General features: G+C 49.3%; 4 protein-coding genes across 16 annotated transcripts in view; 2 read left to right on the forward strand and 2 right to left on the reverse strand.

Moving 5' to 3' along the window:
• Nucleotides 1–1,848, reverse strand: part of TMEM8B (transmembrane protein 8B) — a 49,606-nt gene extending 47,758 nt beyond the window's left edge. Inside the window, exon 1 of the mRNA XM_046022321.1 lies at nucleotides 1,731–1,848. The gene's annotated coding sequence lies outside the window, so the exon portion shown is untranslated. The remainder of the gene's footprint in view (nucleotides 1–1,730) is intronic.
• HINT2 (histidine triad nucleotide binding protein 2) lies at nucleotides 1,210–3,438 on the forward strand. The gene is made up of 5 exons (XM_046022329.1): nucleotides 1,210–1,455; nucleotides 2,615–2,755; nucleotides 2,853–2,957; nucleotides 3,070–3,142; nucleotides 3,257–3,438. Exons 1-5 carry the CDS (start codon nucleotides 1,375–1,377, stop codon nucleotides 3,346–3,348), a joined length of 492 nt encoding a protein of 163 aa, XP_045878285.1. The 5' UTR covers nucleotides 1,210–1,374; the 3' UTR covers nucleotides 3,349–3,438.
• A 728-nt stretch (nucleotides 3,439–4,166) lies between these two features.
• SPAG8 (sperm associated antigen 8) lies at nucleotides 4,167–6,372 on the forward strand. Of its 2 annotated transcripts, none has more exons than XR_006820858.1 (7): nucleotides 4,167–4,295; nucleotides 4,388–5,099; nucleotides 5,224–5,398; nucleotides 5,598–5,643; nucleotides 5,719–5,833; nucleotides 5,934–6,012; nucleotides 6,117–6,154. XR_006820858.1 is itself a non-coding variant. In XM_046023436.1 (7 exons), exons 1-7 carry the CDS (start codon nucleotides 4,258–4,260, stop codon nucleotides 6,303–6,305), a joined length of 1,338 nt encoding a protein of 445 aa, XP_045879392.1. In that variant the 5' UTR covers nucleotides 4,167–4,257; the 3' UTR covers nucleotides 6,306–6,372. The 2 variants fall into 2 exon arrangements, 1 of the variants encoding a protein (XP_045879392.1); XM_046023436.1 differs by having other exon boundaries at nucleotides 5,950–6,012; nucleotides 6,117–6,372.
• A 152-nt stretch (nucleotides 6,373–6,524) lies between these two features.
• Nucleotides 6,525–12,593, reverse strand: part of NPR2 (natriuretic peptide receptor 2) — a 51,009-nt gene continuing 44,940 nt past the window's right edge. For all 12 annotated transcript variants that reach the window (XM_046023430.1, XM_046023426.1, XM_046023425.1 and 9 more), the window contains 10 exons: nucleotides 10,712–10,871; nucleotides 10,392–10,547; nucleotides 10,145–10,313; nucleotides 9,839–9,985; nucleotides 9,246–9,369; nucleotides 8,983–9,051; nucleotides 7,528–7,702; nucleotides 7,358–7,456; nucleotides 6,992–7,083; nucleotides 6,525–6,863 (listed from right to left, as the gene is read on the reverse strand). In XM_046023430.1, coding sequence (XP_045879386.1) covers nucleotides 6,798–6,863; nucleotides 6,992–7,083; nucleotides 7,358–7,456; nucleotides 7,528–7,702; nucleotides 8,983–9,051; nucleotides 9,246–9,369; nucleotides 9,839–9,985; nucleotides 10,145–10,313; nucleotides 10,392–10,547; nucleotides 10,712–10,871 — 1,257 coding nt within the window. In that variant the 3' untranslated portion in view covers nucleotides 6,525–6,797. The remainder of the gene's footprint in view (nucleotides 6,864–6,991; nucleotides 7,084–7,357; nucleotides 7,457–7,527; nucleotides 7,703–8,982; nucleotides 9,052–9,245; nucleotides 9,370–9,838; nucleotides 9,986–10,144; nucleotides 10,314–10,391; nucleotides 10,548–10,711; nucleotides 10,872–12,593) is intronic.

A 12,593-nucleotide genomic window follows, 5' to 3' on the forward strand; every position in this document is an offset into this window, starting at 1 on the left:
AAGTAAAATCTTAAAAACAAATAAATAATAGGCAGACATTACAAAGTATATTTACATAGACTAATAATATGGAAAATTGTCAGGGGCATTACATATTATGGAATATTACATATTATGTAATATTTTAAAACATTTTAAACATTACATGCTTTAAACATATATATTTTAAACATATTACATATTATGAAAGCAAATGAAACACCAAATGTTATTCATTCCACAATCATTGAGCACCTATCTATGTCAAGGACATGTGCTAAAAAAACAAACAAAAACCCTAAAGATACAGTGGTGGCTTTTGTCCTAAGTGTTGAAGTCATACTAAAACTTAACTATGTGAGTATATCAGCACTCTGTGATCCCTGTTCCTTCTGTCAAAAATATATATTCCGGCAAAATGAAATAGACTTCTGATGCATTTTCCCTTGTTCTTCAAACCTGACTAACTGAAAATGCCAGGCGCAAGACTAACCATTTCTGATTAGGAAAGAACACTGGATACCTATGCCTTTGCTTACTAGTCGTGTGGCAAAGACAGGACCCTCCCGTCGCAACCCCGTTTAAAAAGAAAGGGGAAAAGGGGAGGAAAAAAAAATGCCCTGAAAACAAACTGCAGAATCTTCAATCTTGGTGTTTGGACACAAGAACATAAACTAAGGAGAAACTGCCCTTAGATAAGTAAATTTAAAAATCTCTGAAATGCTCAAGGGGCTGAAATGCCCTTGTAGGAAGGAAGCTGGGTATCTATCCCACCAGTTAAAGGACCCGCTTCCCAGTTCGCCTTCAGCCCCACTCGCCTGGCGCCGCCGCCCCGCCCCTCTCTGTGGCCTTGGCCTCCACGGGTCGCGGTGGTTCCCGGAACCAGCCAGCGCCGAACTTTCTCAGAACCCGCCTTCTTCCTGGCCAATGCCGGGAAAGGGTCTACGACCTTAGGTGGCTTGGTGCCACACGAGTGTGGTGCAGCAGAGCCAATTGGAGGAAAATCCCACCTGGTCTCCTAAACCTTCCAATGGAGTGAGATACTCTCTTAGCGAAACTACTTAGGGGGCCCAATGGCGAAGGAACCTTCACTCTGACCAGAAGTCGAGGCCAATGGAGTGGAACACTCGCCCTCCAGCTGGCAGAAGAAGCCAATGGGATGAAAAGATTCCGCCCACCGGGGTGGTGGCTGAGCCTGCGGAGTGAACGGCGCCACCTCTGGGCTAAAGGGCAGCAAGCGGCCCAGGACCGCGACCAATGGGATGCTAGAGCTCGCTCGCGGCGGCCGGCGGAGCCAATGGCTGCCGCTCACCGGCTCCCTGGCGGACCCACCTCGGGCTGGCGGCGGGGCCCGCGTACTGGGCCCGGAGAAAGGTTCGGCGACTGAGGGGCAAGATGGCGGCCGCCCTGGCGCTGGCTACTGGGCTGCGCGTGGCGCGCCGGGCGGTGGCGGTGGCGGGGCCGCGGGGGGCACAGGTGAGAAGCGACCGTGGGAACGCAGAGGGCGTCCCGCGGGCACTGCCGTTCTCCGGGCCGGGGGTTGGCGTTCCTCCCCCAGGCGCGCGCGGCCCTGCGGCCTCGCGGGAACGGAGTCCGGACGCCAAGCAAGGAACGGCGCCCCTCCCGTGGTGCAGGCTCCGGGGCCGGGCGGTGAGGTCGGGCTGGTGGGCGGCGGTGGCCGACGCCCTGCACCGGCTGGGGCGCCGAGGTCGCGAAAGGTCAGTGGATTGGCTGCTGCCTTCTAAGCCTACCTGAAACCCAGGTGACCGAAGGCCTGCTCCGGGCAGCCTCCTCAGCGCCCCCTGCAGGAAGTGACGTTTGTCTTCTCGAAGCCCGTCTCCTGCCCCTGTCAGGCCCCTGGCCGCCTGAGCACACATGTTAACCTCTCGTCTCCACTTGTCAGAGTGGTCAGGTTCATCCCACCTCTTTCTCCCACAATGTGACAACACTGACTTCAGCCTTCTCTAAGCCCCTGGGAAACTGGGGCCTCCCTACCCACAATCCCCTGGGGCTGGGGTTGCTGAGTTCACATAATTCTTCCCTTCACTGATTTAAGGGACTGAAGTTAAAATTCACAGTCAGAGGTCAGATCTGACACCAAGACGTGCTTGTGTCAAACTTGAATAAAACGGATAACACAACTGAAAGATCAGGCAACAGGTAATGGAAATAAGTGGAAACTTAGAAACAAGGTGTGAGTAAATGGAAAGGGCTCCAGTGGTCTCAAAGGTGATACAAACCACTCTCTCTATTTTATATTTAAAGCCAAGAGGAAGGATTTATCTAAGGTAATTCAGTGGTAAAAGAAGAACTGGGACCTAAGTGTCCAGTTCTCATCCTGTGTTCTTTCCTCCGAACAGTAACTAAATTTACTAGACACATTAGGAACAGGAATCAATTGCACTGCTGAATCCTGCATTGTAATATGGCCTTTATCTAACCAAGCTCAGCACTATAACCCTACTCACTGCTGCTGATGTTCTGAAATTCAGGAACTTTTGGATGGGAACCACTAATAGGTTCTTAGAAGGATGAAGTTAATGACTAACAAAACCCAGCCTCTGCCAGCCCTGACCCACTATATGGGAAAGGTATTGTCAGCTCCCTCCCTCAGGTATGTCTGACCCACCTTCAGGTCCGAGGAGCTGCAGGTGTGACTGATGGAAATGAAGTGGCCAAGGCCCAGCAGACAACTCCTAAGGGAGCAGCCCCAACGGTCTTCTCCCGTATCCTGGATCGAAGCCTCCCAGCTGATATTCTATATGAGGACCAGCAGGTGGGGTGCCTTTAGGGTTCATCCCCTTAGGAACTTGTGAGATACATCAGCCTGTTAAAAAGTAACATGGTGGCCTCTGGCCTGTCACTACTCCTAGTGTCTTGTATTCCGTGATGTGGCGCCTCAAGCTCCTGTGCACTTCCTTGTCATTCCTAAGAAGCCCATTCCACGGATTAGCCAGGCTGAAGAAGAGGACCAGCAGGTGGGAAGAACAGAGCCAACATTTGGCTTTGGGGCAGGGGAGCCCTGGATAACAGCTAGAGGTTTTGCTCCCTGTAAATGAAGCCACCTGTCTCCCTCCCCTTTCCCTGTAGCTTCTAGGACACCTTCTCCTTGTGGCCAAGAAGACAGCAAAGTCTGAGGGCCTGGGAGATGGATACCGACTTGGTGAGTGACTTTTGGCCCTTGAGCCCCTCACCTATAAATTCTCAAACCTGTCCCTCAGTCTGATCTTTAGTCTTTGACCTTTCCCATGTTCCATAACCCCCCACTCTATTCCAGTGATCAATGATGGGAAGCTGGGTGCACAGTCTGTGTATCATCTGCACATTCACGTACTTGGGGGTCGACAGCTCCAGTGGCCTCCAGGTTGAACCTACCAACTGACCAAGAACCCCAGACCTGGATGCTTGGAGGGTGGGGGGAATGAACCCTATGATGCTAATAAACTTGCTCTCCCTCGATTTTGGATCACTGTCTTAAATATATAAAGATACCACAAATAGGAAAGAACACTGATTAAACATAATGATCTCTATCAACTATGGACTGAGTGGGAGACATTAAGGAGGCCCAAACTGTAGTTAAAGAAGCATTTGCCTATAGATCTGTGAGTCCTCATACTAATGATCCACCTGGGTCAAGCTTCTAGAAAAGTAGCAGTAGGAATAAGCCTGTGTGAGTAGGAAGAGACTGAAACCCAGGGGTGAGACTTGCTCAATCCTTGCCCTCATTCAGATGCCAAGCCAAGTTCTAGGGGGTCTGAGAGAAGGATGGCCAAAACATGAGGGCCTTTTACTGAAGAAGTAACCACACGGAAAAGGCTGCCACCTTTTGACTGATCCCCATGTCTCACCATTTTGCTTTTGAGTTGTCTGATGTATTTTCAGCCTTAAACATTTTAAAAAGACTACCTCCACTTTTGAGAATGAACTAAGGGGAAGTTACTGTTGCCCCTACACAAACACACCAAGTATGCTTCAGTCTGATACCCCAGCCCTGTGCTCGTCTCCAATACAAAGAACCACCTTAGAAAGCCTCGAAAGAATCATGCTTAAGTATAGAAGGCAGGGCCCTAGGCCAGCGGAACCTTAAAAGCTGGGCTGAGGCGGAAGGGAGTCTGAATGGAAAGCAAACTCCCCAGACGGCAGCAGATTGAAGACTTCCGCCCCGCAGAGAATTTGCCTTCACCCCCACCCAACACTTCCGCCCAATGCTAGTTCTGCGCAGACTCCTGGAATTATTTGCCGTCTCTATAGCAACCCGGTAGCGGCTGCGGGAAGATGGAGACCACCAAGTCTACCGAAGGATCGCAGTCTCGGTGAGAGCGGCAGCTTTGGCTGCAGGTGTAAGGGGACAAGAAAGGTCAGCGGACTTACTGGGCTGCCTTTTGACGCATTCGCTTCCTTTTAGATCTTTGGACGTGCAGCCTGGCGCTGGAAGGCTCAGGTCTTCTTCAGAACCGTTTCCTTTGGATGGCCGTCCTAGGTCGGTCCTGGCAGCTCCAACTACTGCAGCTGCAGCAGCCTCCACTGCCAAAACCGATGCGTTATCTACGAAGACCCGAGTCCGCTACTCTGAGCCGAGCGTTCTCATGGACCGCTCCTCTGACAGTCTTCCTGGGGAGCCCTGCACTGGAGCCAGCTTTACCCACAAGATAGGCCAGAGGAGGCTTGGCTTTGAGCCTGTCTATGTTTCCCGTTTCACCCAGGATCCCTGTCCCACAAATGACCGTAGCTCTAGTCCTGGCCCTATTACTGGCTCCAGTTCTGGTCCTGGCCATGGCTCTGGCCCTGGCCATGACTCTGGTCAAGGGACTGGTTCTGATTCTGGTCCTGGTCCTGCCACTGACTCTGGGCCTAGTCCAGACAGTGGCCATGACCCTCAGCTCAGCCTCTGCAATCTCCCAGGCTTCAGAAACCTTGGGGCAGAGCTGGTCCCTAATTATTCCTGCTGGAATCACTACTGCTGCTGGGAACCTCAGAAACAACCCTGGAAAAGTTTGCAAGTCCCAGAACCTGGTGCACGAGGGCAATGGAAGACTCCCCAAGCTGAAGAGAAGTGTAAGGTTCTCAAAGAAACATTGCCACGGGGACACTGCCTTCTCTACAACTGGGAGGAGGAGGTATTAAGGTTTCAACCTGCTCCCTTTTCCTGAAGACTGCCCCCAGTTTCCTGGGGAGGCAGTAGTTTATGATGAGGGTGGGTACCATAATAGATATCTTGGTCACTTACCTTGGGGCCCACAGAGAGCCACCAACCACCTGGATCAAGTCCCAAGCATGCAGGATGGCTCTGAGAGTTTCTTCTTCCGACATGGACACCAGGGACTGCTGACCCCGCAGCAACAGTCACCCATGTCCTTCAGCACCACCCAGAAAGACTCATACCAGCCCCCACGAAACTACTATCAACCAGTTCGAGGTGGGAAGCATGAGAGAATGGGCCAGCATGAGCCCATTAGAGAAAAGAAAGAGGAAAGAATTTCTAGTAGGACAATGGATTGTTTGATGGGTAGAAGGGTAAAACCCCACGATTTTCCTTCCTTTTCTCACATTTGTTTCTTCTGGGCCTGCTTCTTAACCAGACTCCCCCACTCTCTCCACTCCCTGCCCTCCCACAGGAAAGCGGGAAGCCACGCTGGAGATGCTCTTGCACCATCAGATCTGGTAAGAGGCAAATGGGGGATGAGGGAAGACAAAAACCTGGTAAGAATGGCTCTGACATCCCCCAGGACTATATAGTAAAGAGGTGCAGGCAGAGCAGGAACCCACAGGGAAGCACTCTGAGGTCGAGTCTGTGACACACCATGACTACCGAAAGGAGCTGGCACACGCCGGGCCTCCTGCCCCAACCAAGGTGAGAGCTTATCCCATCCCACTTGTACAGCTGGCTTCTAATGGGCTGTGGGAAAGGAGCAGAGGTTAAGAGAGGAAGATTCAAACCAAAAACTTTTCAGGTTTTCTCCCTTACAGCCTCATGACTACCGTCAGGAGCAGCCTGAAACCTTTTGGATACAGAGGGCACCGCAGCTACCGGTGTGTGAGGGTGTTGGGAGTCGGGGAGAAGAAAGAGGGGAAGAGGCTGTTCTGTTTGGGCTTGGTGCAGAGCAGGATCTGTCCTCATTCTGGCTGTCCCCTAGGGTGTCAGTAACATCAAGACACTGGATACACCATTCCGGAAGAACTGCAGTTTCTCAACACCAGTGCCTTTGTCTCTGGGGCAGTCTTTGCCCTATGAACCTGAGAATTCTTCCCACCAACTGGGAGAAATATCCTCCCTTGCCTGTCAGGGAGCACAGGGTGGGGAAATGGGTAGAACTACTATCTAAGGGTTGAGGCGGGAAGGGGGGTGTGGAATACGGAATCCATTTCCGTCTGTACTGGAGAGGTGGGAAGGAAGGTGATTCTGTCTGTACTTGGTGAAGGGGCTTTCCATAAAGGGTTCTCTCTCATCCTGAGACTGCTATTTCAGTGAGACCACGCGTGACCATGTTCACACCCCATAACCTTTCCTTGGACTTGCCCCTAACCCAGACTCTGACATCATGACATTTTTTGTTGTTTTATATTTGGCCAAAATATTCTGGTTTAGATACAGATATTTACAGAAGGTAAGGAAGAAGGGAACCAGGCCAGAGCAAGGCAGGTATATGTACAAGGCTGAGCTGCAAAGAGCAACAACTTCCATATAAGGCAGGGTTTGTGCATGTTGGTTTCCATCTTACACGACAATGTCCATTTCTGGTGTGTGGAGAGATGGTGACCACTGCCCACCCAGGTACCAGCAGCAGGAGACTGTCTGACTTGGGAAGAAATAGGTTCTACAGGAGTCCAGTGGGTCCCTTCCGCTCTCCTAAGAGCCAGTAAGTTCGCATCTTTCCTTTTCCCTGGAAGCGAGGGAGTGAAGATAATTCAGATTCTTCTGTGGTATTCCTTCATCTCTCTCTTTTCCCCCTGGTCCCATAATTGCTTTCATCCTCCCTTTCCCTGATCCCTCCCCATGGCCTGCCATCACCTTCATCTCCACATCCCCCCGAAGCTCTAGCTGGAAGCATCCTAGCTCATCCAGGGCATCCTTGGTGGTAGAGGAGACATGGATCTTCAGGGCTGGAGTGGGATAGGGTGTGGGGATGGTGGGGAGATGAATCAAAGAAAAGACAATAGAAGAACTGGCAGTATCAGAGAGAGCTTTACCAGACCACCACCCCTCAGGAGGCTCTCAGTCTTTCCCAGGGCACAGGCACTAGAACCAAAATATGTCCATGGATGGGACAGTCAGGAACTGTGGTCTCTCAGACTGAGAGATTTGGAGGAACTCTGAAAAGAAGAAAAGGACAACACACATTGAGGCTAAGGCTGGGGTTGAGGGCTGATGTTTTACCTTGACCGTTAGACTCCATGCGGGAAGCAGTGTTCACCGTGTCTCCAAAAAGACAATAGCGGGGCATCTTCAGGCCAACAACCCCAGCGCAGACAGGCCCTAGGAGAAGAAACAGGTTGGGAGAGCCTGGGAAAATCAGACACAAGGGCTGGAGTGAGAGTCAGCCTTACCCGTGTGGACCCCTATGCGTAGCCTCAGCTGGTCATGGGGTCGGTGGCGGATGCGGAAGGAAGAAACTGCATCCAGTAATGCTAGGGCCATACGAGCAATTTCCGGGGCATGGCGCTGACCGTTTCGGCCTGGGAGGCCAGATACCACCATGTAAGCATCTCCAATCGTTTCTACCTGATTGAGATGGGGATTAAAAGGTCACCTCTATGTGTATCAGTGGGAATGGAGAAGCATAGAAGGAGATAAGCTGGACACCACTATGAGTCAACTGAACAGCCTGGGAGGCTAGCACATTGACTGGAAAGTTAAGTGAGAACTGGTGGGGGTAGAGGTGGGTGGGTTCAGTTTAAGGGAATCTTTAAATCCTCCTATCCCACCCCTGTACATGGCGAACATTCAGTAAATGTTTGCTGAATGAATGGATACCCGCTCTGCAACAAGACATGGACAACTAGGTTCTGCTGTCAGGAAATGGGAAGCAAGAAAACAGGGCTGCCCAGAAGAGCACAGAGGCTGGTGAGGAGGGCAAGCAGGCCCATTGAAATAGGCCTCAGTCAGCCCGAACTGTGCAAGGTAAGAAAGCAGCTGCTTGGCTTTGTTAATTGTACTGAAATACACAAAAGAATGGCCTGTTTTTAGGAACTAGACACTGAACCATTTAGGGATAAAGGGGCACCATGCCTGCAACTTACTCTCAAATAATCCAGAAAATAATTATATAGACATATATATATAGACATATATAGATTTTTTAAAAATAAGGCAAGTGAGGTAAATTACAAATAACTGGTGATTCTGGGTGAAAATTGTACAGGAGTTCTACATTACAGTATGACAGACACAGTACAGTAAGTCCAAAGGGAAGGGACAGGAATAGCATTAACTATGCAGTGTTAGACACTTTCCACAATAAATCTATTATTCCTAACTTATAGGTAAAATTCCTGACACTCAAGGAGATTTCCAGTTACTTGCCCAAGGCCATACAATTAGTCACAAAATCAACACCTAAATCCCAATGGTTTTTACTCTGAAGTATAATAAAGCTCGCTCTGTGCCAACTCAATGACTTAACAAAAATTTTTACAAGGTAGCCTGTCCCTCACCCTAATAAATCATTCTGTACCTACATCCCATATGATTATTCCATGTCTAGAAGGGATGGAGAGATTGAGAAAAGATGGATAGGCTGTATTTATACCCCTAGGCAAAAAGTGGCAGATGGGGCTAAATCCTGTGATGGTTCTGGTTAGGGAAGCCTAAAGATTCACAAGAAATCAGGCGGAAAGATACAATAAGAGTGCTAGAGCCTCATTTGTCTACAAAGGGCCCCCAGTACTAGGATGCTGAGAGCCAGGAGGGCAAACTGACCATCAAGCAGGGTAAGGCATGTAGGGTTTGGAGAGATTGGGTTTTCAAGGTGGTCTCCAAAGGAGGGTAGCCCCAGCTCTCACCTTGTAGACGTCAAAGTTGTCGATTATGGCATCAAAGCAGGTATACAGGTCATTAAGAAGTGTCACCACCTAACAAGGATGGGAAAGTAGAGTCCCTGAGACTTGAGCCTAACTTTCTAAGAACTCTTAACCCATAAGCCCTAACAAAATATGGGAACTCCAAAACAAATGAATCTCCCCTACTATCAAGGCTCCTCCCTATGCCCCAACGAAGCTCCCCCAGATCCCTATCCCGCCCCCTACTTCTCACTCCTGGTTCTCACCTGCATGGGGGTGCTCTCTGCTGACAAAGCTGTGAAGCCAACAATGTCACTGAAGTAGATGGTAACACTGTCAAAGGCCTCAGCCTGTACAGTCTCTCCCCGTTTTAACTGCTCTGCCACTGAACTAGGAAGCAAGGGCCAAACTCAGAGAGAGAGGATGGGAGGAGAGAGGAAATGAGTGCATGGCAGAGCAGAGATGCATTTTACGTGAAAGCTAAGCCGGGTAGAAGAGAAGGAAGGTGACTAGGACTAGCTCAAGGTAAAGTATTTTAAGTGGTGGGGGTTGGAAGGGGACCCCTGGGGATGGGGACTAAATGTCCCAAGTTGGGATTGTTCTATATCCACTTGCTAGAGCAAAAGCATGGTAGAGCCGTGTCCCAAAAAGAAGGGATGGGAAGCCAGGAAGAAAGCAGCATATCTCATTCAGGGACAGAATGAAAACACACAGGTTATAGCCAGAAAGGCTCACTGCATCAGGATGAAACAAAGCAGGGTTCTAAGAGCTGGGAAGTGAGTTCTCAGGAGCTTGAGCAGGGAGAACCCAACAGTGCAGAATACCAAAGGAAAATCTGGGAAGGTGACCAAAGTCTCACTGGGGTAGAATTTGGTAGAGCAGAGCCTCAGCCTTGCGTTTCTCCTCCAGATAGGCCTGTGTGCGCTCCTCCACCAGCTTCTCCAGGTTATTGGCATACTGCTCCATGCGCAACAGCAGGTTGTCCAATATGCTCGTGCCGCCCTCCCTGGGGGGAGGCCAGGATATGGTACCTGCTCCCACTCTCTCAAGACTCCCAGGACTTCCTACCCAACCTACCCTCTTTGCCCCACCAGCCCCACCTCCTCCACCAAAACTGATGAGGCTTCTGTTCCTGGGGAGCCCACGCCCCTTAGTGCCCTCTCACTTGTTAAAGCGGCGAATGAAGCCCTTAATTTGTCCAAAGTCTGGCCGCTCAGCAGGTTCCTGGGCCCAACATCGCTCCATCAGCAAGACCAGCTCTTCATTCAGTTGGGTCCGGTCAATGCTTGGCCGGAAATATGGCCGCTGACCATTTCGGACCTTCTGGACAATCTCTGAGGATGATAAAGGGTTTGGATGAAGAACAGGGTCCTCCAGGTAGAGGAGTCTATGGGCAGTAGATTGACTCTCACCTTTGGGGCTGAGGTCCAGGCCCTCCAAGTAGAAAGGGCCACTGCGAAGTGCTATCTCCTGTAAGATGATCCCGAAGCTATAGACATCAGCCTTCTGCATGCCCGTGGTTGGCAGTGGGTTCCCACCCAGCAGTTCTGGGGCAGTCCACAGCTTCTCTGAAAAGAGGGAACAAGCTGGCCAGGTCCTCAAAAAGAGTGTCCCCAAGCCCATAATACTCCCCATATTACTGTCATTCCATCTCCCTCTCCCACCCTCCCTAGGTGGAAATTATCAAGGCCAGAGGAGAAATATAAAAGTGGGTTGTTGGGGAGGGCCTCACTGGCATAGAGGGCGTGGCTGTCATCGGGTTCAGCTGTTGAGCGGAAGCTGGCCAGGCCATAGTCTGTGATTTTGAGCACAAAACGACTATCCACCACACAGTTGGAGGACTTGAGACTCCCATGGGATGCAATAATGCTGTTATGGAGAAAGGCCATGCCCTGCAGGATACAGATCAAGTCATGGGTTTGGATTGTATCTGGCTTAGGATACCCCCCTCTCCATGAGATGGGCATTAGCTAGGTGTCTAAAGAGCTTGGGACCATAAAAACAATAAGCTACTTTTGGAAAGTTTCTACTAACAGAAGTCGGCAGGATAGGAGAGTCATCCCTTCCTGGTACCATTAACAGTATATTGGCACCACAGCACCAGGGGCAGGAGAAATGTTCAAGGGGAGGGACAAGGGGAGCTATCAGTTACTGCCCTGGAAAGGGCAGTCAGTCTTCTGAGTAGTGAACAGAACTATGAAAATAAACTCCAAGCATGATATGACTGCTACTCGTGATAGCTTCAAATGTATGGCCACTACTTAGGAAGACATGGCTAGAGACCCTGGTATCCAGAGTACCTAGATGCATTGAGGAAAACTAGCCAATTGCAAACTGTAACATACAGCCATGTCTGGGTAGGCAAGTCAGGATGTAGGAGGAAAGCAGTCTACTAGAGAGGATGTTGGGCCAGAGAGAAAGTGGAAAAAAGAGTCAATTTGTAAAACCCTGGACGACGGAGAAAAGTGGGAGACAGCTGCCAAGCCAACACAGAAGCCAGAAGAGAAAAAACTTTTGCTTATGAGGGACTATAAGGCAGGTCCTAAGAAGACAGAGTGGTGCTTCCCAAAGTGAAACCCTGGGAGCCCTCCCAACTCAGGTAAGGTGGAACAGAAAAAGGAGGCAGTGTTCTATATGCTAACCAAAATACCTCTGTCTAAATATTTGGCCCTGGACCTACACAATTCATGACTCTAGTGTCTGTGAACGCCTTCCTTTTACTCCTTTTGATAGCAACAAAACCTCCGAGAGTCACCAAATCTGTGAATACGGAAAGGATTAGACTTCTGACTTTGTTCTAAACCACTTTTCCACTAAATCATGAGTTCTCTCCACACCATAAGAGACTCTTAGTCTCACAAAACAAACTGAGGGTTGCTGGGGGGTCGGGGGGGTAGGGATAGGGTGGGTGGATTATGGACATTGGGGAGGGTATGTGCTATGGTGAGTGCTGTGAAAAGTGTAAGCCTGATGATTTACAGACCTGTACCCCTGGGGCAAATAATACATTATATGTTAATTTTTTTAAAATCGTATGTTCCCTCAAGAGTCCTGTTTTTCTTATATTATCATCACAGTCAGCCACCACATCAACTCTACCTAATATTTTATCTCTCACTTGATGGCAAATTTTCATACACAAAGAACTTTTTTAAGTAATCTCATGAGAATTAAACAGAAAAACTAAAGCCAGCTTCAGGTGTGGTCCAAGTGATCCACTAGGCTAGCTCACTGGCTGCAGGAATTGCTCTAAACACCTATCCAACCCATGCAAGATTCAAATTCATACCTTTGCAAACCCATGCATCACTGGGGTCACTTGAAAATAGCTAAAAACTAATATATGGAGAGATACCAAAGGTTTAGTATAATTTTCCTTTGTTTCTCTTAGTTTTACTAGTTAGTGTTCTTTTCTTTAATTTTGGTTTTTCTTGGGTGGGGGGGGAAGAGCAGCTATGCCCAAATTGGTCAGAGAATAAATGATGAGAAAAAATAGGAGAGAATTATGTTTGGAGACCCCATTCATCATTATCCTGCTAAGAAATCTTAATATAAACTCTTGAAGGTTTGAAAAAAAAAAAAAAAGATGATGGTGCGTGATCTGAGATATCTAA

Source organism: Meles meles, chromosome 11, assembly GCF_922984935.1.
Source record: "Meles meles chromosome 11, mMelMel3.1 paternal haplotype, whole genome shotgun sequence".
NCBI classification, from domain to species: Eukaryota; Metazoa; Chordata; class Mammalia; order Carnivora; family Mustelidae; genus Meles; species Meles meles.

Bases quoted from the DNA above. Each gene is read 5' to 3' on its own strand.
- HINT2 (XM_046022329.1), top strand. From the start codon at position 1,375: ATGGCGGCCGCCCTGGCGCTGGCTACTGGGCTGCGCGTGGCGCGCCGG. The intron at 1,456-2,614 runs GTGAGAAGCGAC...ACCCACCTTCAG, and splicing joins CGGGGCCGCGGGGGGCACAG to GTCCGAGGAGCTGCAGGTGT. The intron at 2,958-3,069 runs GTGGGAAGAACA...CTTTCCCTGTAG, and splicing joins CTGAAGAAGAGGACCAGCAG to CTTCTAGGACACCTTCTCCT.
- SPAG8 (XM_046023436.1), top strand. From the start codon at position 4,258: ATGGAGACCACCAAGTCTACCGAAGGATCGCAGTCTCG. The intron at 4,296-4,387 runs GTGAGAGCGGCA...GCTTCCTTTTAG, and splicing joins ACCGAAGGATCGCAGTCTCG to ATCTTTGGACGTGCAGCCTG. The intron at 6,013-6,116 runs GTGTGTGAGGGT...GCTGTCCCCTAG, and splicing joins AGAGGGCACCGCAGCTACCG to GGTGTCAGTAACATCAAGAC.